Source organism: Ovis aries, chromosome 6 (assembly GCF_016772045.2).
Source record: "Ovis aries strain OAR_USU_Benz2616 breed Rambouillet chromosome 6, ARS-UI_Ramb_v3.0, whole genome shotgun sequence".
In the NCBI taxonomy this organism is placed as follows: Eukaryota; Metazoa; Chordata; class Mammalia; order Artiodactyla; family Bovidae; genus Ovis; species Ovis aries.
This window is the reverse complement of record NC_056059.1, coordinates 13,392,978-13,415,640: the sequence shown is the minus strand read 5'-3', so window position 1 is coordinate 13,415,640 and position 22,663 is coordinate 13,392,978. Positions and strand designations below refer to the sequence as shown.

General features: G+C 35.3%; 1 protein-coding gene across 24 annotated transcripts in view; it reads right to left on the bottom strand.

Moving 5' to 3' along the window:
- ZGRF1 (zinc finger GRF-type containing 1) overlaps nucleotides 1-22,663 on the bottom strand; it is a 55,506-nt gene that overhangs the window by 30,917 nt on the left and 1,926 nt on the right. For 14 of the 24 annotated variants that reach the window (XM_012179473.5, XM_042251818.2, XM_042251820.2 and 11 more), the window contains exons 2-12: nucleotides 21,500-21,585; nucleotides 20,167-20,247; nucleotides 15,941-16,000; nucleotides 14,327-14,512; nucleotides 11,471-13,661; nucleotides 8,105-8,178; nucleotides 6,072-6,122; nucleotides 4,472-4,558; nucleotides 2,610-2,795; nucleotides 723-825; nucleotides 532-629 (exon numbers count right to left, since the gene is read on the bottom strand). In XM_012179473.5, the coding sequence (XP_012034863.3) occupies nucleotides 532-629; nucleotides 723-825; nucleotides 2,610-2,795; nucleotides 4,472-4,558; nucleotides 6,072-6,122; nucleotides 8,105-8,178; nucleotides 11,471-13,661; nucleotides 14,327-14,512; nucleotides 15,941-16,000; nucleotides 20,167-20,247; nucleotides 21,500-21,568 (3,186 nt within the window). In that variant the 5' untranslated portion in view covers nucleotides 21,569-21,585. The remainder of the gene's footprint in view (nucleotides 1-531; nucleotides 630-722; nucleotides 826-2,609; nucleotides 2,796-4,471; nucleotides 4,559-6,071; nucleotides 6,123-8,104; nucleotides 8,179-11,470; nucleotides 13,662-14,326; nucleotides 14,513-15,940; nucleotides 16,001-20,166; nucleotides 20,248-21,499; nucleotides 21,586-22,663) is intronic. The other 10 variants (XM_042251821.2, XM_060417525.1, XM_060417527.1 and 7 more) reach the window with 3 other exon arrangements.

Here is a 22,663-nt window from a genome sequence, read left to right as displayed (position 1 = left end):
ACTGTCATCTACAGCTAATTTTAACTGGTTTCCTTGCTTCCACCACAGTGTCCATCAAATCCATCTTCCACACAGCAGCCAGCAAAACCTTTTAAAAATGTAAATGTAATGAGTTTTCTGCTGAAACCCTTCAGTAATTTCGCAATGGAACATAGACCAATGTTAAACCTCTTAATCTGACCTGCAAGACTTCATGTATCTGGTCCAGCTCACTTTCCCAATTTCATTTGATTACTGCTTTCCCTGTGACTTTCCACAATCCAGCTACTATGCCCTTCGTTCACATTCTTGAACCCACCCAGCTCTTCAGTCTCAGGGTAATTACACTTGCTGTTTCTAAGATTCACCAAATTTTTTTACTCACAACTATTAAAACTGTTTAGGGGATTCCCTGGCAGTCGAGTGGTTAGGACTCAACGCTTTACTATCGGGGCTGGGTTCATCCCTAATTATGGAACTAAAATCCCACAAGCTGCAGGGTGTGGCCACAAAAACAAAGCGAAAAGAAAAACAACTTTGTTCACACTATACCTTATTTTTTTCCCACGAAGTCCTCTCTGTTGATTTAAAATTATTATCCAAATAATTATATAAATGGTCTGAATCTTTAGGAGGGAAATCTAAAATTGCTGTCAGGGGGGAAAAAGCATGAATATTTATATACTAGTTTGTTCAATGTTGAATAACTTTTTAATATTATATTTTATTTATAATATACTTACAATCATTTTTAGTCAAGTCCTTATTAAACTCAGCTCTCACTTGAAAATTGTCTTGAATAGTAAAGCTAGTTTCTCCTTTTGGAAAGTTTTCTTCATTTGGAAACTAGAAAATAGAGATTCATTTATCAGTTTAGAAAAAAGTGTGTATACATCCATAACTTTACCTATCTATCTATATATACATATATATATATATAGTTTATAGTTATAACTTGAGACACAGAAAAACAAAGAGATGTTATGAAGCCAATTCCATTCAGGGAAAGTAGAGTATATTATATTTCATCAAATCGTTTGGCTCATACTTCTTATCTCTTAACATCTTTGAGGTGGGAATACACCTTGAAAATGATGACATTTTACATCTCTATAGCACAGACAACAGCTGGGACACAGTTATCTCTGCCTGTGCAAGTGTGACTACACGCAAGAGTCATACTGGTCAAATAATGATCACAAATATGAATTTGTGCCTTGTTAATATTGGACATATTAAAGCAATTCTATTGTTTATATGTCCTCAAGAAGACCAAACTAGGGTTTAGCATCAAACAAAAAGTATTGTATTCATGGAAAGACAAGAAAACAAAGCAATGTGATATACAATAAAACTCTATGTTCAAATAAATCTAAGAGTCTTTCACTAAATATAACATTAAAAATCCAAGTGAAGGTGAACAAAGTTCTGAAGATCTATTTTGTAGCACTGTTAATGTACCTCCCACTACCAAAGTGGGCACATAAAATGGTGAAGATTGCAAATTTTATAGTATGTGTTTTTTACCACATTTTTTAAAAGGCAGTGAAAAAGCACTCTGTAAGGTTGACTAGTGTTAATTTCTTAGTATCATACATTATAATGGTGCTTCTTACAGTTAATTATAGTATCTTGGGATTTTATGAAATACAAGATAATTTTTTAAGTTCAGATACTGCTGTGTACAAGCAATCTGTCACACTTCTAAAGTTCTTATCTCTTTTGGTAAATCCAGTCATTTTGCCTTAGAACACTTTTTATAAACTTGGGATATAAAACATGACCATACTGATGTATGTGAAAATATTTAAAAATAAAACAAAGGGACATAAATTTCTTTTTCAGTATGGAGTACTTCTTTATTCTCCTCTCAAAAACAAAACAAATAAGAAATGAGAAATAGAAACACCTCTTACCTTTGATGAAACTAAGAAATAATGGTATCCCTGAATTACAATATATTAAAAGGACGGGGAAACAGTATAGGCTTAGCAATATGGAAGAAAGTCAAACCAAAGTACCGACTACAAGAGATCCTAATAAGAAATAAACAAATTGATAAACCCCAATAACCATGGTAACGCTCTGTTTCTTAAGGGCGGAGGTTACACGGCTGTCTTCACCCTGTGGTAATTACTGAGCTGTGCACTTATGGTCTGTGCACTTATTTTGTATGTGTTTTATGCTTTAATAAAAAATGGAAAAATTTTAAATCTCTTTAACAGATACTGTTTCAAATACATGTATATATCCTTTTCTCAATAATCTCTTCTATCTGGTAGCAATGAGAGGTACTTGCCATCTACTTAGCAGGGGAGAGGGGTGGATATCAGAAGGAAAACAAATCTAATAGCTGGTTTTTTCTACATATAATCTGCCTATTTGCTCTTGTCATGAATTCCTAATATTCTCTGAAGTGAAAAATAATCAAGTTCCTGATCCTAAAAAAGGCAGTAAATCTTTCAAACAGTTTTATCTTACTTAGTTTGATTTATGATGCTTCATGTGAATTTACTAAGCTGTTTTTTAACTTACAGCTGTACGAAGATGTAAATATGTTTTCTCTGAAAAATTTAGTATTGGCATAAAGAAAATGATTTGGCAAGGTGCGACTGTAAGAATAATTTTACCTGCAAGAAGTCAGTCTGCATACAAGTACTAGGCAACGCTGGTGTCAAAGAACAAGCGTTTGTTGTGCGGCTTTCATACACAGTGCCATCCAAAACCTGATTGCATTCGACCTGCGAGCTGTGTCCTCTGACCACCACAGTGCTAGAAGCAGATCCTTTCACTTGGTGCCCTTGAAACTCAACAGGCTACAGTAAAGTATTAAAACGAGCAGTGAGAAATGTATTCACAATGCACATATACAAAGAACACTGCATAATTCAGTTTTCTATTAAGTATTACTTTTTTTTTTTGGCCATGACACACAGCTCGTGGGATCTTAGTTCCCCAACTTAGGATCAAACCTAGGCCTTAGACAGTGAAAGCACAGAGTCGTAACTATTGAACCACCAGGAAATTCCCCACAGCTCTGCATTACAGACATCATGTGCGTGAGTGCATGCTAAGCTGCTTCAGTCGTGTCCAACTCTTTATGACTATGGACTGTGGCTCACCAGGCTCCTCTGTCCATGAGATTCTCCAGGCCAGAATACTGGACTGGGCTGCCATGCCCTCCTCCAGGGGATCCTCCTGACCCAGGGTTTGAACCCGTGTCTCCCGTGGCGCCTGCACTGCACGTGGATTCTTTACCGCTAAGCCACTGCAGAAGCCCCTATAGCCATCATATTATGCTACAATGAAGTTTCTTCTTTTCTGTATACTAACTGAACTACAAGCTCCTTGAGGGCAGAAACTCTTCCGCTTCATCAAGGTATCGTGTGCATTTAACACCATGCTTGGAATGCAGGAAGGGAAGAAAGAGAAGGAACAGAGAAAGCATTTCCTTTGTTTAAAGGTTTTGTAAACTATCAGGCTATTAGCAAGGGAGATGCTGGGCTCTTAGCCTCCCAGATAATCGGCTCCTGTAGCTCTGAGGACAAACAAGGTCTAAGAATATCAAGACGGACATGTACCTCTGAGGGGTGCTCTCACCCACCAGAGACCTGGTCTGCTTTCAGACTGCAAATGGCTTTCTCTGCTGCCCCCTTGAGGGTTCTAGGATTTTTACTCTACACAAGGTGACAAAGTCTACCCAGAAGATGGAAAAATAGTGTGTAGAGCTGAAGGAAAGGATGTAAAGAATGAATTTATTTTTAACTGATAAATTAACAAAGTGACAATAATATATAATCTGAACATTCTTACTTAAAAATGGAGATTTTAAACCACACATTTTAAAGGAACTAAAATGCCTCTGGAACAGGAGTTTTGTTGAAAACACTCTGAATTTTAAAATATAACACATCAATAAAAAAAGTCTAAACCTTTAAAGACTGTATATTTCTACATCGTTTGATGGGGAATACAAATTCTCTATAAGCAAACAGATGCCTTGCTTTGTTTGCCGCTATGCCTATCTTTTCCAGAGGTATGTTGAGTTTTAAGAACAGAATCATTATTTACAAAACCCACCCATATATATCCTGTTATCTCTATCAGTTTTTGCTGTGGAGTGGGTAGTACTACTTAGAGCTTTGGTCATATACACTTCTACCCATTTAGCCTGAAGTAAAAGTGGTGAAGTAAGCTATAGTAAATGAAAAGCTGTGGACATCTTCACTTTGTTCTGCACTGAGCACTCATTGATGGTACTTTATATATATCATTGTGTCCAATCCCTAAGGTATCCTATGTGTACATAATGCATTAGTCAGTGACAGAGAGAGGGCTCAAGACCAAAAAAGGGGTAGCCGTCATTAGCTTTTCTTGTTCTTAAAATCAGGTTAATTCATTTTGCTCACTAACCTGTCTATGAAAACTCTAAAGTTGTGTAAAAAACAGCAGGAAAACATAGTGAGTAAAAAAATCAATTCACAAATTTTACCGCGGGGTCTTTACCGGCTTCTCTCTCCACTTGTTTAGGAATAACAGCTAGAAAAGCAGTCTTTTCTTCAGTGCCCAAGGGAAAGAACTAGGATAAAATATCAATTGGTGTGTTAGCTAAAATAATTTTATGTTCCCAAACTTAAAGCACATGTCATCTCCATCTCGCATCTCTCTATACATACACACAATAAACTACCCCTGGCAAAGGAGTGCTCTAGCAAAGAAAGGACTATACTAGTTAATGTAAAACCTCAGCATATTAGAAAATTCTAATTCTAAACTTTAATTGAAATCTTCTAAAACAGTATGTTATAAATCCCATACTAAAATTTATGTTAATGCAGATTATTTAATTCAAAAATTAGTGTGAAATTAAAAGACGAAAATCATAAAAAGTGTAACACTATTTAAAAAATGAATCATTTTCTAGCAACTCTAAAACACAAGATATAGACCACAGCAACTAGTCATTTTTAGTTCAAGTAACTAAAATAGCCATAATTTCTCATGTGAATTACAGACTTGGAGACTTTGAGACTTAACAAATGAACTCAACTCTAAGAGTAATTTTATGTTTAATAATTATGAAGAAAAAAATTGTCACCAAAAGAGGTAAACTGTATTTCTTCACACATGGTCACTTTCATTTATAACTCTATAAGCACAAATGCCAATCAAGTAGCTCTTAGAAACATTCAACTCATATTTTAGAACTAGCATTTTTAATACTAGTGAATTTTAAAACTTAACTAGCATAGCATAATAGCTTCTAGCTCCTTTGCTGTGTGTGAGCAATTACACTTACATAACAAAAGTGAAGGTGGCATTAAGCATATCCTCAAAGAGCACCCTAACTTTAAATTTTGAGAGTGCCTTCTATCACTACTATATATGAAGAGTTTGTTCAGAGTTGTAGCAAGAAAGCTATTATGAAAACAAAAATGTACTTCGATGTTAATACTAAAGAGATTTAAATTACTTTTATTTTGCAAAAGATTCTAAGACCTTTTTCATTACTGTAAGATTATAAAATATTTTGCTTTAAAAATATATGACATTTATTTTAAATGGCAACTCATCGTGAAGGGAAAAACAGTGACAGTGTTAATTTGAAATTTATACTTTGTGATAATTATCACTGAAAAAGTTTAAACCGTATTTTTTTTAAGTGAAAAAAAAGTAAGAATGTGATCATTTGTAAGTTAAATTAGGAAGCTGCTGTTATGTTATACATTTGATCTTGTAATACTAACATAAGGGTGGAAAATGATTGAGTCACCACACTGAATTTTGTTTTGTTTTGTGCTGTTTTAAGCAACACAGCCTGCAGATGCAGCTGTAACTGTCAATGGCAATTCTTGGATTAGGTAATGCTTGCAAGTTTGCAAAATTAGCTTTATGATAAAAGATTTGTTATTTAACCAAATCCTATTGGCTACAAAGGGCACTTATACAAGCCAGTAGGCTCATCTAAATGAGTAGAAAAGGGTAATTACAAATAAATTTGAAAACTGGCAATATAAAACACAAACATATAATTACATGCCATACCTATATATACAGATACAGTATCTAACACATTTTTAAAGTTAACTCACCTGCAAAGACTGAAGTGATTCACTTGGTTCAGCTTCATTTTCTTTTATCATCTTAGGAACAGAACATTAATATAAGCCAGAAACATTAATATAAGTTAGAAAAAATAAAGGACACTATTAGTAGTAATCAAAGAAATAAAAGGTAAGTGTTGATTAAATACGATTTCACTTAGGAAGAATTTTAAAAGATCTTAGTACTGGTAAATATAAAGTGAAACAAATATTCATTTGACATTAAAACATTAAAATATTTCAATCTGACTTATATCAACATCTAAGAAAGTTGTTCTTGGCCTTTCAAATTATCAGTTCCACTTCTGAGAATTAAATCTAAGGAAACACTTTAAAATGTAAATAATCATTTATGTGCAAAATTATCTACTAAAGTTTTATTTACAAAAGCAAAATGCTAGAAAATCATCTAAATGTCCAAAATAGGGAACGGCTTGTCCAAAGCATAGGATATCCACAGGATGGAATGGTAAGTAACCTTTAAAAGGTACATTTAAGAGTTTTTAGTAATGTGAGAAAATAAAATACGATATTAAGCAGAAAGGATATAAAACTATCTAGAATAAAACTATGTGTACCCATTAATCTAACCACATTTTTTAATACACCAAAAAAAGCTGGAACTGTTAACAGTAATTATCTTCAGGTGATATATATGCTAAGTCGCTCAGCCATGTCTGACTCTTGAGACCCTACAGACTGTAGCCTGCCAGGCTCCTCTGTCCAAGGGATTCTCCAGGCAAGAATACTGGAGTGGTTTGCCATTTCCTCCTCCAGGGGATCTTCCTGAACCAGGGATCAAACCCATGACTGTTGTATCTGTTACACTGGCAGGAAGGTTCTTTACCATTCAGGTGGTTTGGTAAGTTTTATTTTTTTACCTTTTTCTGTATTTAAAAAATGAGGGAAAAATTGATAGTATTTTTTAAAAAAACAGTAACATGAAAAATAAAATGATACAAACTAGGGGTAAATGAAACAATAAAAGAACTGTTTCTTCAAACGTGCTAAAAGCATCTTCACTGGGAAACACTAATTTAGATAATTTACTCTAGAATTTCAATTCACCCCTAATTTTTTTTTTTTTTTGACTGTGCCAAAGCTTGGTTGCAGCATGCAAACTCTGAGTTGCAGCATGTGGGATCTTAGTTCCCCAACCAGGGATCAAACTTGGGTCCCCTGCATCGGGAGCTTGGAATCTTAGGCATTGGACCACTGGGGAAATCGCAGTATTATTATTTTTTACATTATTTCCATGGTTCCCAAACTAGTGTAACAAGGTACTTTGGGGTGCCTCAGTGTACTCAATGGGGGCTCCACAAGATGATTTAAATTTGAAGTAAACACCATGTCATTAGATATCTCTGTCAGAAACTGAACAAACTACTAATTCAAGGTAGCTCAGTTTCAACATCAAATCTCCTGTCATTTCTGTCAGTGACATCTTATATTTGTGAAGCTGGGTTTTAGGAAATTGCTATGATAAAAATCAATTACCGAAAGAAAAAAACCAATTACCATGCAAAAATCAGTGTGGACCTAGAAACTGAATCTATTCCAAGGTTTGAGAAACCGGACAGTGTCCAACAAGTACATGCAATCCATTAGTAAATGTTTAAAAATAAAATGTAATCATTTTACATTTTATTGTAATGTAAATGTAATCATTTACATTTTATTGTAATCATTTCACAATCATATATGCATATCCTGTATCATCATTGTTATATATCTTAAACTAATACAATGTTATACTGTTAATTATATCTCCATAAAACTGGAAAGAAAAACCAAAATGCTTGCCAAGTTAATTGGGCATGATAAGTTTTTAATACTACTAACTAAATAAATGGAACTGCTAGGTATTTCCTTTGGCCAAGCGATGCATAAAATCACTGAGATACAGGGGAGGTGGTGAACCAAGATAGCTTCAAACCCTCGGTATTTCTATAATATCATTACAAATTCTAGAGCATTCAACATGAAAATAATATATATACTGACAGAAAAAAAAAATGTACCTGATGAGGATCCTGGTTCAGATGAGGAGACTTTGGTATAGCTTGTGAAACAATTGTAGTCAATGGTTTCCCAGCTATAATGGACAAAATCCAATGATCTTATTCGTCAAACATATAGTAGTGCTCTAAAATTTTTTAAAATTTATTTCTAAAACTGAGTGAAACAAGGAATGTAACCATTATTTTGAAATTACAGTATGCCAGACACTGTGGAAATAGCAGTGAACAAGACAAACAAGATTCCCTTGAAAACAGAGGGACACAGAAGGTAAATACATTCAGCTTGTGATACAAAAGGATTTCATAACACAGGGCAATATGATAGAGCAGTTTTAGCAGGATGATCTGGAGAGATCTCTCATGGGAAGAAATGCTGAAACCTGAGGATAAGAAGACCGGCTATGCAGGAATAAAGATGTTCAGGAAAAAGGCAAAAGAAGTGTCAAGACTCTGAAACAGAAAAGCTGGTAAGGCTGCAGAATGGAAAGGAGGACAGGGTGGCTAAGTCAAAATACCTTATCAGTTATCTGTTTAAAATGGGATTTTTTTTTTTCCCTAAAAGTCACCAATAAGACTATAATTTTTAAGTGTTCAATTCTGGTAAAATCAAACAAACAAACGTAGCTATATCCAGTGTAAACTTCATTTTTTACCAATTATTATTTTTGGTTTCATTATTTTTCTGTAAACATTCAGACTATATTTAAATGAAACAAAAATTTTAGAACTTGAGCTTATTTATATAAAGAATTTTTAAAAGGCACTGGATGAAAATTTTTTCCTTCACTGCCTTCACTCAAGAATAAACTTCTAAATTAACATTTCTAAAATGTATCCCATTATCTCACAAAAACTTTAACATATTGGAGAAAATGTGTTTTGTTTTTATTTTAACATTTTCACACATCCTAAAATGGTGGTAAAACGGATTCTTCTCTAATTCTGAATTAAAATCCATGAAGTCATTTGTTAAATTCTAATAAGAAATTTCATCTCCTCAAACTGTCTCAAGAAAACCAACTTAGTCATTTGTTAGAGAAACATCTATGTCAGAAAATACAGTCAATCCTCATTATTCACAGATCCCACTTACTAAAATTTATTTGTAACCCCAGAATCAAAGCTGTATTTCTGAGGTCATTTGCAGACATGCACAGCTATGAAAAAATGAGTTTCTTGATGTGCACATTCCCAGCTGAGGTAGGAGACACTCCACCTGCTAATTTCAGTGCTCCTGCTCCAAGGGTCCCTTTTGTGATCTGTTTGGTACATTTTTCATAGTTGAGGGCTTTTTATTGATGACTTCGCTATTTTAAATGTTTCCTATGTGTAGTGCTGCCTAGCATTCCTAAGTGCAAGAAGGCTAGGGTGTCCCTCATGTAGAAAACAAGTGACAAGTTTCATTCAGGCAGGAGCTAGAGTGCTGGCGGTCATAACTTCAGTGTTAATCAGTCACCAGTATATATTAAGTAAGGCATCTATAAATGGAAACACACATAAAACAAGGTTTTACCACCATATGACCCAGCAATCCCACTCCTAGGCATCTACCCTGAGGAAACCAAGGTTGAAAAAGACACATGTATCCCATTGTCCACTGAAGCACTATTTATAATAGCTGGAACAGGGAAGCAACCTAGATGCCCACTGACAGATGAATGGATAAAGAAGTTGTGGTACATATACACAATGGAACATTATTCAGCCATAAAAAAGGGAACAAGCTTGAGTCAGTTCTCATGAGGTGGACGAACTCAGAACCTCTTACACAGAGTGAAGTGAGTCAGAGAGAGAAAGATAAATCTTGTATTCTAACGCACATATATGGAATCTAGAAAAATGGTTCTGAAGAATTTACAGGGCAGCAATGGAGAAACAGACACAGAGATCAGACTTATGGACCCGGGGAGAGTGGAGGAGAGGGTGAGATGCAGGAAAGAGTAACATGGAAGCTTACATTACTGTATGTAAAGTAGACAGCCAATGGGGATTTGCTGTATGTCTCAGGAAACTCAAACGGGGGCTCTGTATCAACCTAGAGGGGTGGGATGGGGAGGGAGATGGGAGGGAGGTTCAAGAGGGAGGGGATATATGTATACCTATGGCTGATTCATGTTGAGGTTTGATAGAAAACAACAAAATTCTGTAAAGCAATTATCCTTCAATAAAAAATAAATAAAAAACCAAGGTTTTATACTAATTAGCTGATGAAATGTTCTGACCAGAGGTTTGAAGGAAACTAACCTTGCATTTCTCCTAACCTTCATTTCTCCTAAAAGCAATGGCCTACTATTCACTAATTTACTGTTTGGTAACTTCATAGAACATATATCACACAAATAATGAGAATTAACTATAATCCTCTTCTCCAACTTGATGAGAAAAAAGAAAAAATTTCCCAAAACTAAAATTTGTAAGTCCTAAATCTTATATTAGAAATTTATATCCTTATCTGATATTTCATAACCATATCTACCTACATTTATTTTTCAATAGTTTTTCATTTTTTTTAGAAAATAAACTATAATAATAACCAACAGATTTAACTACATTAAAAAACATTTTCTAGATATAATAATTTATTTCTATTTTTCTCAGGGATTCCTTGAGATAGTCAAATAAAAGTTCAATTTTAACTTTTGAACATTATAAAGTACATTGTTTATTTGTTCATATGTACATATTAATTATGTCCTACATCATTTTTCTTTAAAAAATACGCTGTTGGCAAATACCATAAGCCAAGTCAAAAGGCCAATCAATAACATACTGAAAGAAAATATTTGCAACATATATCATAGACAAAGGGCTGATATTTCTAACCTTTAAAGAATTCTTCCAAGTAAAAGAGAATAAAAAGACCAACAACCGTGAAAAGACTGGATAAAAAGGTAGAACAGACAGTTTGAGAAAAAAGACAAATGATGTTTAAGTATGAAAAGCTCAATTTCACTTGTAGTAGTAGAAATACAAATTTAAAATATACTCTCATTTCTCATCTATTAGATTGGTAAAAATTCAAAAGTTTGGCAACACACTCTATTGGCAATGCTATGCTGAAACTGGCCCTCTCTTACATTATTAGCGGGAGTGAGAAATGATATGATTCCTTTGAGGGAATTCTGAAGTATCTAACAGACACACACTTACTCAACAAACCTACTGCTAGGAATCTGCCCTGGAGACACACCTGCAATAACATGCAAAAACCCAGAGAGTTACACAGATATAAAAGCTTACTCATTGTCACATTACTTCCAATAACAAAATACTGGAGACTGGTTGCACAAATGATGGTTCAACCACACAGTAAAATATTACACAGCTGTAAACAAATAAAACAAGGATGAGACCTGCCATTCTAACCTTCAGGATTGCTATCTGGCTCATATGTCTGCAGAGTTTCTTGTTTAAAGGAGGTATTTTTCAATGCTTCCAAGCCTTCCAAAGCCGTACTGTGTTCAGTCAATGATTTTAAGAGAGAAATGCTATTTACTAATCCAGAAATTTCTGAAGAATTTCTAATATTATTCCAGTATTGTTTGCTTTCTCCAGAAGTTTCTACATCAATATGGTCCTGGGATAAACTTTGACTCCTTCCCACCTCTTCAGATTCAGGAATATGTGATTCTGTGTCTTTGGAAATATATGTTTTTCCCAAAGGGTAACACAAAGAATTGGAAGCTTGGGTCTGTGATTTATCAAGTGCAATACATTCTTTAGAGTGAATCTGTTTGGCATTTAATAGCTGGGTACTGTTACCACTGCTAGAGGTTAATGGTAAAACCTGATTGGTATTTTTGTCTAAGTCACTTCCCACAATAAAAGGCCGAGTCTGAGCCTGTTCTGAAAATAGGTTGTTTTCAGGTTTCTGATTAGTGGCTATGTTTAAAAAATGAGGAATATGTAAATTTGCATTCATACTTTCAGATTTACTTGGGAAGGAAGCACTAATGGATTTATTAGCGCCTTCATCATTTTCTACATATCTATCATCAGTCCACTCTAAAGATGAGTCAAAATTGCTTAATGTGTCACTACACACCTCCTTTCTTTCTTTCCCAGTGTTTCCAGCTTTCCAAGTTCCTGTGTCATAACCTACACAAGTTCTATCACAAAACTGTGAAGGCAGAATCTCTTTCATGGGAAATGTCTCTGAAAGTTTGCCCCCAGTAGACGTTAAGAGAGGCAGATGTTCACAGCCAACTTCTTTACAACTTATATTCTCACATCTTGAATTGCTGCTATTAACCAAAGTTGCCTTCACCCAATACTCTGAATCCTGGGAAATTTTGCTGCTTTCCTGTGATTCCTCTTCAGTGTCACTGGTTTCGAAATTGTTTAGATTAAATGTGACTTCCACAAGTGGCTGTGATATATCACTCATGGGTTCATGAATACTACTAAGGTTTTCATCGTTAGTGCTTTTAGAAAATATATCATCAGAGATCCCAGAATTGTTACTTAGTGAAGATTCAATTTGTAGATGATCATACTTCTTTTCTGGTGTTCCATTTATATTTGTCTCCTGTGCTTTTTCTCTAAGAAGAATTGATCCTTTTTTGCCTATCTGGTCATTTTGATCAACAGATCTTTTATTATTTTTTTGAATGTCAGAATCTAACAATAGGCCATCATTTACTACAATGCTACAATTAATTGGTAAGCTACTGTTTTCATAGAGTGAAGGAATTTCTAGTTTTCCTTCTTGATCCCAGGATTGATCATTATCATCTATTGGCTTATCTTCATTATACCTTTTTCCCTTTTCAGCACATGTTTCAAAGAACTGGATCCTTTTTTGCATCGAAAGGTCTTTCAAGTTTAAATTACCTTCTTGGGTCTTGGGTTTCTCTTCCGTATCTTTTCCTTCTACTGTAGAAGAATGTGCAGGTGAACTCTGTGAGGATAAATACATGGCCCACCGGCTTTTATTTCTCATGGCGTTTTCTGATTGATGCTGGTTGTGCAAACTTTCTGTGTTCTTCACTTCAGCATACTGTTCCTGTTCAATTAAGCAATTTGGTTCAGCAGGAATTTCTAAACTTCCTTGTGGCTGTATCTGAGGGAAATGGCCTATAATTTCAGAATTTAGCTCCTTAGACGTACTTGTGGATGTGGACTTCAGAAGAGCCAATATCTGGGCTTTGCTTCTAATGTTTTGTGAAACTCCTAAAGCGTGAGATGCCAAACGATCTCTTTTCATGGACTCATCATCGGTCAGTAAAGAATCTGAATGCTTATTTACAGAACTGACAGGAGAGCAAACATAATTTCCTTCACATAGCACTTCTGGGTCAATCTTGAAGGATGGAGTAGAGATAACTGAAGAAAAAGGTATGCCATTTCGCTCTCTGTTCTTATAAGTGACAATGTTCTCAGAGTCTGTTGGCATACTACTTGTATCTTTCTTGCCAATTGTAGAAAACAAAGGAGGTGTGCTGTACAATGGAGAAAGAAAAACAGGACCAGGTTTCTCAGACTCAAGTGAAGCAGCTGGTTCACTATTTTCTGTAATAACCGTTTTCTTTGGCACTTGACGTGGTCCTTGAAAACCCTAAAAATATTAAACAATTATTAGCTATTCTATAGACGATAAAGAAAATGTAAAATGAACTGGCTAAAAAAGAAAAAAGAATGTGCATGTTTTACAAGATAAAGTAACAATTAAAATATAAATTTTGGGAACCTTCCCTGGCGGTCCAGTGGCTAAGACTCTTCACTACCAATGCAGGGGGCCTGGGTTTGATCCCTGGTCTGGGAACTAGATCCCACATGCCACAACTAAGACCCAGCACAGCCAAAAAAAAAGATATAAATTTTGCTATGCTAAAATGCAAACACTCATTTGTATTAAGATTAGAGTTTACTTCCTTTCTACCATAGTGAAAGTGAAATCGCTCAGTCGTGTCTGACTCTTTGTGACCTCATTGACTGTAGCCTGCCACATTCCTCCATCCATGAGATTTTTCAGCCAAGAGTACTGGTGTGGGTTGCCATTTCCTTCTCCAGAGGATCTTCCCAACCCAGGGATCAAACCCGGGTCTCCCGCATTGTAGGCAGGCGCTTTACTGTCTGAGCCACCAGGGAAGTCTTTTCTACCATAGCCTATACTATGAAGTACAGTTTTAATCATACAGTGCAACAGCTTTACAATTCACTACTTCTTGAAATGATTTTATAAATATATATTGATTTATTATTTTCAACAGAGAAACTTACAGTAAACTTCCTTTTTAAACCAGCAGGCTGACACCCAAGGGATCGGCCAGAAGACATAAACCTCTTTGAATTTAATGCTGGTGCTTCTTTAATGACATCCTGCTTGACAGCTGTGCTTCCAGCAACTTTAACCTCCTCAACTGTGATTAAGTACCGATCACTTTCTAAATCATCTCCAGGTTTAACCTAAATTTTAAAGAATAAACATCAAAATCATATATGTCTAATTATTTGATTATATACGTGTTGCAATAAACTTCAAGCACAGGTAAAGACACAATGGATATTCAATAAATAGTTGCTAAATGAATCAATAACTATTTATTACTATGTACTAGTTAACTATCAACAAGCACACAAAAAAGTAATATAACAAAATAAATTCACTAATTTGTTTATTCAGCAATACATATTAAGGATTATACAAGCACTTTTGCTACATGCTGGGGATACAAAGACAAACAAGAAAACTGTGCTTCATCTCAAGGATTTCACTTAGAATTCATCAAATTAAATATAGTTCTTATATTAGAGCTATTAAATATCAGTTATATATGTATATCTTTATAAATTAATTGAATTAGATATATAAAATTATCACAAATTATTACAAACTATTACTTAAACAATCATATTCCTAATAGCATTTCTAATCAAAATAGCATTTCTAATCAGTTTAATAAACAGAATACAGTACTATTACCATTTCAGACTGCAACATAAAAAGATTATCAACCTAGCTGATAATATGGAAAACCTGTGTATTATCATAGATAAGCTACTCAATCTTTACTCATGAAATAACTTTAAATGAAATAACAATAACCATTGTTACCATCAATTAAGTATTTACTAAAATAATGCTCCTCCTAGACCCTCTTTTGATCAATATTAGAATTCCACCACCATTTTTGTCATAAAACTTTAAAACAGATTAAGTACCATGGCCAAAATCAACACAATGATAATAACAATATACACTTTAGCACTTTGAGAATCACTGTACTAAACAGCGAGGCACTTTACCTAAGCTATTTCTAATTTTCTGACCAATCAAGTAGAATACGTCCATGGTCCTCATTTTATAGTGGATAGGGTGAACACAGAGAGGTGAGGTTAGCTAGGAAGTGTGTGAAAGTGGGAAATAAATCCAGAACAAATAACTTCTACTGTCCTTATTCTTTATACTAAAATATTCTTTTGGTTCCCTTTTCTTCCTTCTCCAGAGAAAAAACATGACTATTTGAGAAAATATTTCAAATAAGAACAATTTCACAAAATATATCCCACTGCAGTTCTCTGATTATCAAAACCACATAATAGAGTTAGAATAACTTTCTTAGCTCAAATCCTAGCCTTACCACTTTAACTCTATAAACATGGGCAAATTATTTAATCTTTCAGTACTATACTCTTAGTCTATAAAAATCACAGGGCTGAATAAAGATTAAAAATATCTAAAAGCCTTTAGCAGAGTCTAGCTAATAATAAATGTTCAATAAATACTATCTATAATTACTAACATTAGTGCCATTACCATACTATTTAACAATAGTCACAAAGGAAGTAAAAGATTTTTTAACAACCGCTTAAATATAAGATATATTAAAATACCTCAGGGCACTTAAGAAATAAACTCTCCAAACATCCTCCTTTGTCATCATATAAAATTGCCTATATTAAAACAAAACAAATATTAACAATGCTTAAAAAAAAGGATACAACATAATTCTACTTTTCTTAAATATCTTCAAAGCAAATGAAAAGTTGTTATATAAATAAATCATGTCTTAAAGGATTACCCACTTTGTAAACTTGGATTAGAAAGTGCATCTATCTCAAATGTTTACTAATCATCCATTCAGTGTGTGTAAAAAAGCAAAGGCATACTCATAAATTCAAGAAATTAATCCCTACCAGGAGAATCTTAGAATGAAACTGGAGAGAAAACCAAATTGGAATAAGTTACAGGAGGCAAATCAGGAAACAGTATCAGTAAAGAGCTTATTGTAATGCTGTGATATGAAGGATCAAGGAAATGATTAGAACTTGAAATAAGTCCTCAGCAATGGGATAAGACAATTGTTTGAGGCATAAAAAGTAACACTTACTGAATGTGCAGGATATGGGAGAAAAAGGAAACTAAGGTGATGATCATTTTCTGGCTTTCTCCTGTGTCTCTCTAGCTCTCTAGCCATGCTGCTCACTGTTCAGTCGCTCAGTCATGTGTGACTCTTTGCGAACCCATGGACTGCACCAAGCCAGGCCTCCCTGTCCCTCACCATCTCTCGAAGTTTGCCAAGTTCATGTCCATTGCATCAGTGATGCCATCCAGCCATCTCATCCTCTGACACCCTCTTCTCCTTCTGCTTTCAATCTTCCCAGCATCAGGGACTCTTCCAATGAGTCAACTGTTTGCATCAGGTAACCAAAATACTGGAGCTTTAGCATAAGCCCTTCCAACGAGTATTCAGGGTTGATTTCCCTAACTGATTTGACCTCCTTGCTGTCCAGGGTACTTTCAGGAGTCTTCTCCAGCACCTCAGTTCGAAAGCATCAATTCTTTGGTGCTCTGTCTTTACGGTCCAGCTCTCACAACCGTACAATTTTATGTGGCCACTGGGAAGACCACAGCCTTGACTATAAGGACTTTTGTCAGCAGAGTAATGTCTCTGCTTTTCCACGTTGTCTAGGTTTGTCATAGCTTTCCTGCCGAAAGGCAATCATCTTCTGATTTCATGGCTGCAGTCACCATCTGCAGTGATTTTGAAGCCCAAGAAGAGAAAACCTGTCACTATTTCCACCTTTTCCCCTTCTATTTGCCATGCGGTAATGAGGCTGGATGCCATGATCTTAGTTTTTTTAATAGTTTTAAGCCAAGTCTTTCACTCTCCTCCTTCGCCCTCATCAAGAGGCTCTTTAGTTCCTCTTCGCTTTCTGCCATTAGAACGGTATCATCCACATATCTGAGGTTGTTGCTGTTTCTCCCGCCTGCCTTAATTCCAGCCTGTAACTCCTCCAGCCCGGCATTTCTCATGATGTGCTCAGCGTGTAGATTAAATAAACAGGGTAACAGCAGACAGCCCTGTCGTACTCCTTCCTCAATCTTGAATCAATCAGTTGTCCCATACTGGGTTCTAACTGTTGCTTCTTGACCTGCAAACAGGTTTCTCAGGAGACAGGTAAGACGGTCTGTATTCCCATCTCTTTAAGAGCTTTCCACAGTTTGTTATGATCCATACAGTCAAAGGCTTTAGCCTAATCGATGAAACAGTTTCAAAATGAAAACCCAGAATTTTCATTGTTCCCTCTAAATGTGCTTTTCTTTTTCAGAGATCCTATCTTACTCAGCACCATAAGCATAATACACAAACCTAAAAGTCCCTCTGGATTCTCCTCTCCTTCATATCCAAGACCTTCAGATTCTGTATTTTCAGTTTCTCTCTATTACCATTTCTCTCCATTGTCAATGCTAACGCCTGCATGGGCAGAGCCCCATTATGTTTTGTCTATATTATTCTACAACCTCTTTGTTATAAGTCTTTCTAAATCCAATCTTTCAACCTACGTCACTTAAAAGGTATATTAGACATAGCTGCCAAAGGGATCTTTCTAAAAACAGAAACAATTACATCATTCTTCTGCTCCTAAATCTTCACTGGCACCTCAGACTGAGCACACAAAGTCCTTTATAATACGCCTCCTGCCCACGTCTTTAGCTGTATCTTCTACAGTTTTCCAACATGGACCCTTATTCCAGCCACAGTCAATTGTTTCTAGTTCCCAGGAGTGTTTCACACTGTGCTACACCTCCACATTGTTACAGCCTCAACACCATCCTGGCTTCCTTCCCTCAATCCTATCAACTTTGTTTACAAAATGAAACAAATACTCAAAAGAATACTCTTCATCCAGAAAGATTTCTTTGAACCAGAGTCAAATTTTAACATCTCTCATTTATAATCTCATAAAACCTTAAGCGTATCTCTGTACATACTTTAATTATTAGGCTCTTAGATAAAAATTAGATAAAAGTCCCTTGAAGACAAAATCTATAACAGTAGTTACTATTCACTGCATGTTTTAAATGTGCCTGGTACCTCCTTAAGAGGTTTGTTTTCTTACAAGTAGTCTTTCTATATTAAAAAGTGTCTTTTACTGATAATTTCAGAGTGATAGAAATGTATTAAAGGAGGGAATATGGAGATCTTTAACAGCTGGCTTCATTCAGGAGGATACAATCTTGCCAACGTGTCCAATGTTATCAACTCATCTGTAATAAAGTTCTTCTTTTAAATTTGGTAATATTAAGAGAAACAATAGAACCCACATCTCCGGCATTGGCAGGCGGATTCTTTGCCACTGAGCCACCTGGGAAGTACAAAATACACAATAGATATAGGTTCAAACCCTGGGTCGAGAAGATCCCCTGGAGAAGGAAATGGCAACCCACTCCAGTATTCTTGCCTGGAAAATCCCATAGACAGAGGAGCCTGGAAGGCTACAGTCCATGGGATCACAAAAAGACACAACTCAGCAACTAAAAAACAACAATTGTTTATTGTTCAGAGTAAATCTTAAAAGTCCTCATCACAAGGAAAAGAAAAAGAATTTTTCTAACTATGGATGGTGATGGATGGGAAATAGACTTACTGTGATCATTCTGCAATGTATACACATATCAAATCATCAAGTTGTATGCTTGAAACCATAATAATGACATGTCAGAAATATACCTCAATAAAATAAATGACTACAGTAGACTGCTGTCCCTCATCCCTTCAGTGGAAGGCCTACAGAGAACAAAAAGGCCAAGTAAGAGAAAACCCTTGCCTGTCTCTGAACTGAGACATCCGTTTTTTCCTAACTTATAACTCAAACTGAAATAATGGCTATTCTTGGGTGTCAGGCCTGTTGGCATAAACACTAAAACCACATTATTAGTTCTCATGGGTCTCCAGCTTGCCAACTACAAATGTTGCAACTTGTCAGCCTCCACAATCACACTACACAATTCCTTCCAATAAATCTACCTTTCCTCCATAGAGAAAGAGATAATTTATGTATCTTTATATATCTCTACAAAAGCATGAAGGCCTGAGTCCTGAGTAAAAATTTTAATCATGAAAAGACAATTAGCCAGCAGAAAATACTTAGAAGTGGACAGTAAGCAACATTAGGGGAGTGTGGTGTCACAGAAGTCAAATGAAGAAGAGGTCATATGATGAATGAGGAGACAAGGGTATTAAATAAGGTCATGAGAACGGATAAGAGTAGAACATTTAAATTTGACAGATGAAGATAATGATAATCAGGGTGGGAAAAGAAACCCATAGAAGGATAACTATATGTAGTAGGGTCAAAGATTTATCCTAGTAAATAGTTCTCTCAAAACTTGATAGGATATCAGAAAATAATGAAGAAAATCAAAAACAGAAGAAAAGAATCCTACACATAATTTCAGAAATTGGCAGCTTTTCTAAAATATGTCACTCTATAGGTACCATTACACTGTGAGCATTATTGTGTTATAAATATATTTTATAGTAGTTTTTTGGTATAGTTAAACTCTTACTACTGCAATGAAAAAAAAAAGCCAAAATTCCTAAAAAGTTTCATATAAAATCTGATTTTTTTAAAAATCAAAGGAAATTAAATAGTATTAACTGACTTTTATAATTCACAAATTAATCACTGTGATATAGGAATAATTTGACAACTTCTGTTTTCACATCATATCAGCTTACGGATATATCTAAGGTTTTATCTACAGACTCTTCTTAATATTAAATCAAAAGAACCCAACTTTTAGACTCCTTAGTCCACTGTTTTGCACTTACTTTGTTTCCTAAGTGAGTGATCTTCAGAATTCCATCTTGCCACACTTTTGACTTCTTCATCTTTTGATGAGTATATAGTACCTTATTTCCAAAAGCATAAAGGAAAGAAATGGTTTCTACTTATACGTATTAAATGTTATATGTATTTTTATACCCTTCCTTTATACAAAAAATATGTAAGACATCACAAGGATCTTTTGTTTATTAAAATTAAAGCACAGATATCATAACAATGAAACATCAATTTAAAAGAAAAGGAAGAGGAGACGGAAATGGCAACCCACTCCAGTATTCTTGCCTGGGAAATCCCACCGACAGAGGAGCCTGGTGGGCTGCAGTCTGTGGGGTCTCAAAGAGTCGGACGTGACTGAGCGTGCGCACGTGTATGCATATATGATGTATGGATCCAACTTAGAGCCTTCTAGATGGCTACCTAGTCGTTGCCATACAGTTTATTAAATCATGTGTCTCCTCTAAACTCCCACTTTTATAATATTCCAATTCCAATGTGTATTTGGATACATTTGAAAGAAATTAAAGTTTTTCTTGATATTTAAAAAAAAAAAAGAAAAGGAAGAAAGAAACCTGGTCATTAAAGACAATGGAGGTGAGAAAGAAGAGGTGAGAGTATAAAGGCCCCTGACACCAAACAGGTTAAGAACCATTAATCTAGACAGAATAGACGTGCCAGTCTTTCGAGAGAAAGAAATTATGCCCTGGTTCCAAGCTTCTGAACAATTTGTTCCAAAGAACTTTGCATAACCAATGTGACTGGAGAAGGAAATGGCAATCCATTCCAGCACTATTGCCCGGAAAATCCCATGGACAGAGGAGCCTGGTAGGCTACAGTCCATCGGGTCACCAAGAATCGGACACGACCAATGTGAACTCTAGGGTTGCCAGACAGAATACAGGGCAATATTTCAGAGATGCATACTCACACTAAAAAATTATTCACTGTTTATCTGAAATTCAAGTTTAACAGAGTGTCCTATTTTAGGTTTGGGTTTTTGTTTTTCGTTTTTCTTTGGTTGCACTAGGTCTTAGTTGCAGCATGTGGGGTCTTCTGTCCTCACTGTGGCATGCAGAATCCTTCACTGTGGCATGTGAGCTTTTCACTGCAACACGTGGGATCTGTTTCCCTGACTAGGGATCGAACCTGGACTCCTTGCTTTGGGAGCAAGGAGTCTTAGCCATTGGATCACCAGGAAAGTCCCAGGTTTGGGGTTTTTAAAAAATTTATTTTAGGTTTTTTAGCTAAATCTGGCAAATCATTTGTGAAACATGAAAGGAAGGAAGGAAAAAGGAAACAGTGAAAACAAATAAGACTTACAATAAATTCTTGGCTTTCCATTACTTCTTCTGAAATTAGGTTCAGGTGCAGAAAATAATCAGTAGTCATTCAACTATTTATAGCACCTAAAATGAAAAAAGACAAATATTCAACCCTGATGAACAGAATAAGTATCAACTACAATTTTTCCCCACCAACTCTTGACCAGAGAGGGGTATTTAAGTGTTGAGACTATGTAATCACCAAGGGAAACACACATGTAGGGAATTCCCTGGCAGTCCAGTGGTTTGCACTCTGTGCTTTCACTGCAAAGGGCTGGCATCAATCACTGGTCAGGGAACAAAGATTCCACAAGCTTCCAGGGTAAGCCAAAAGAAAAAAAACCAACCCACAGATGAGTAGGCTGCAGACATTTTTCCAGGTGCCATAATATATATCAGAAAATGGATTCTCTCCCCGCCCCAGAAGCTTGGTTTCTCTAAGAGCTTCAATTTTAAAATTCTCTGAATTGCTACGATCACCACAAGATGGCCCCCTTGCATTTCAAATTTTTCCTTTTACCTTTTCAAAGTCAATGTAACATAGTATCTAAAACCAAATATACATTATAATACACTCTCCAAGGAAAAACTTTTTCAATATAATTGCAATGAGTACTATATTTATCCCATGCTATTGGATAAAACTATTATTGTGGGCAAATCTGGAAATCTAATATCACTGACAATGAACTGAAGTAAACAGAGATGCCGAAGAAAAGTATTATTATTTTTAACCACTGCCTTAGATCCCTGGGCCAATAGCATTAGCAACACCTGGGAGCTAGTTAGAAATTCAAATTCTTGAGTCTTGAGCTATTAAATCATAAAGGCTGGCATTGGGGTCCAGTACCTGTAATTTAAAACGCACTGCAGGTGCAGTGATACACACTCAAGTTTGAAACCTACAGGTATTCAATAAAGCAATAATTTGCAATTCTGGATTAAATTCATCCTTTATATGTATAAAATGTACAAAAAATAGACCACCTACATGTTATTTATAAATAACATATATTTAGTACTTACTGTGTGCTATGTATTGTGTGTACATAGCGCTAGGCCAAGATACTAAAATGAACAAACTACTACTCCTAGTCTCAAGGAATTTCAGTATAGCAGGGTAATAAACAGTAATTACAAAAAATATGGAAGGAAAAGCACT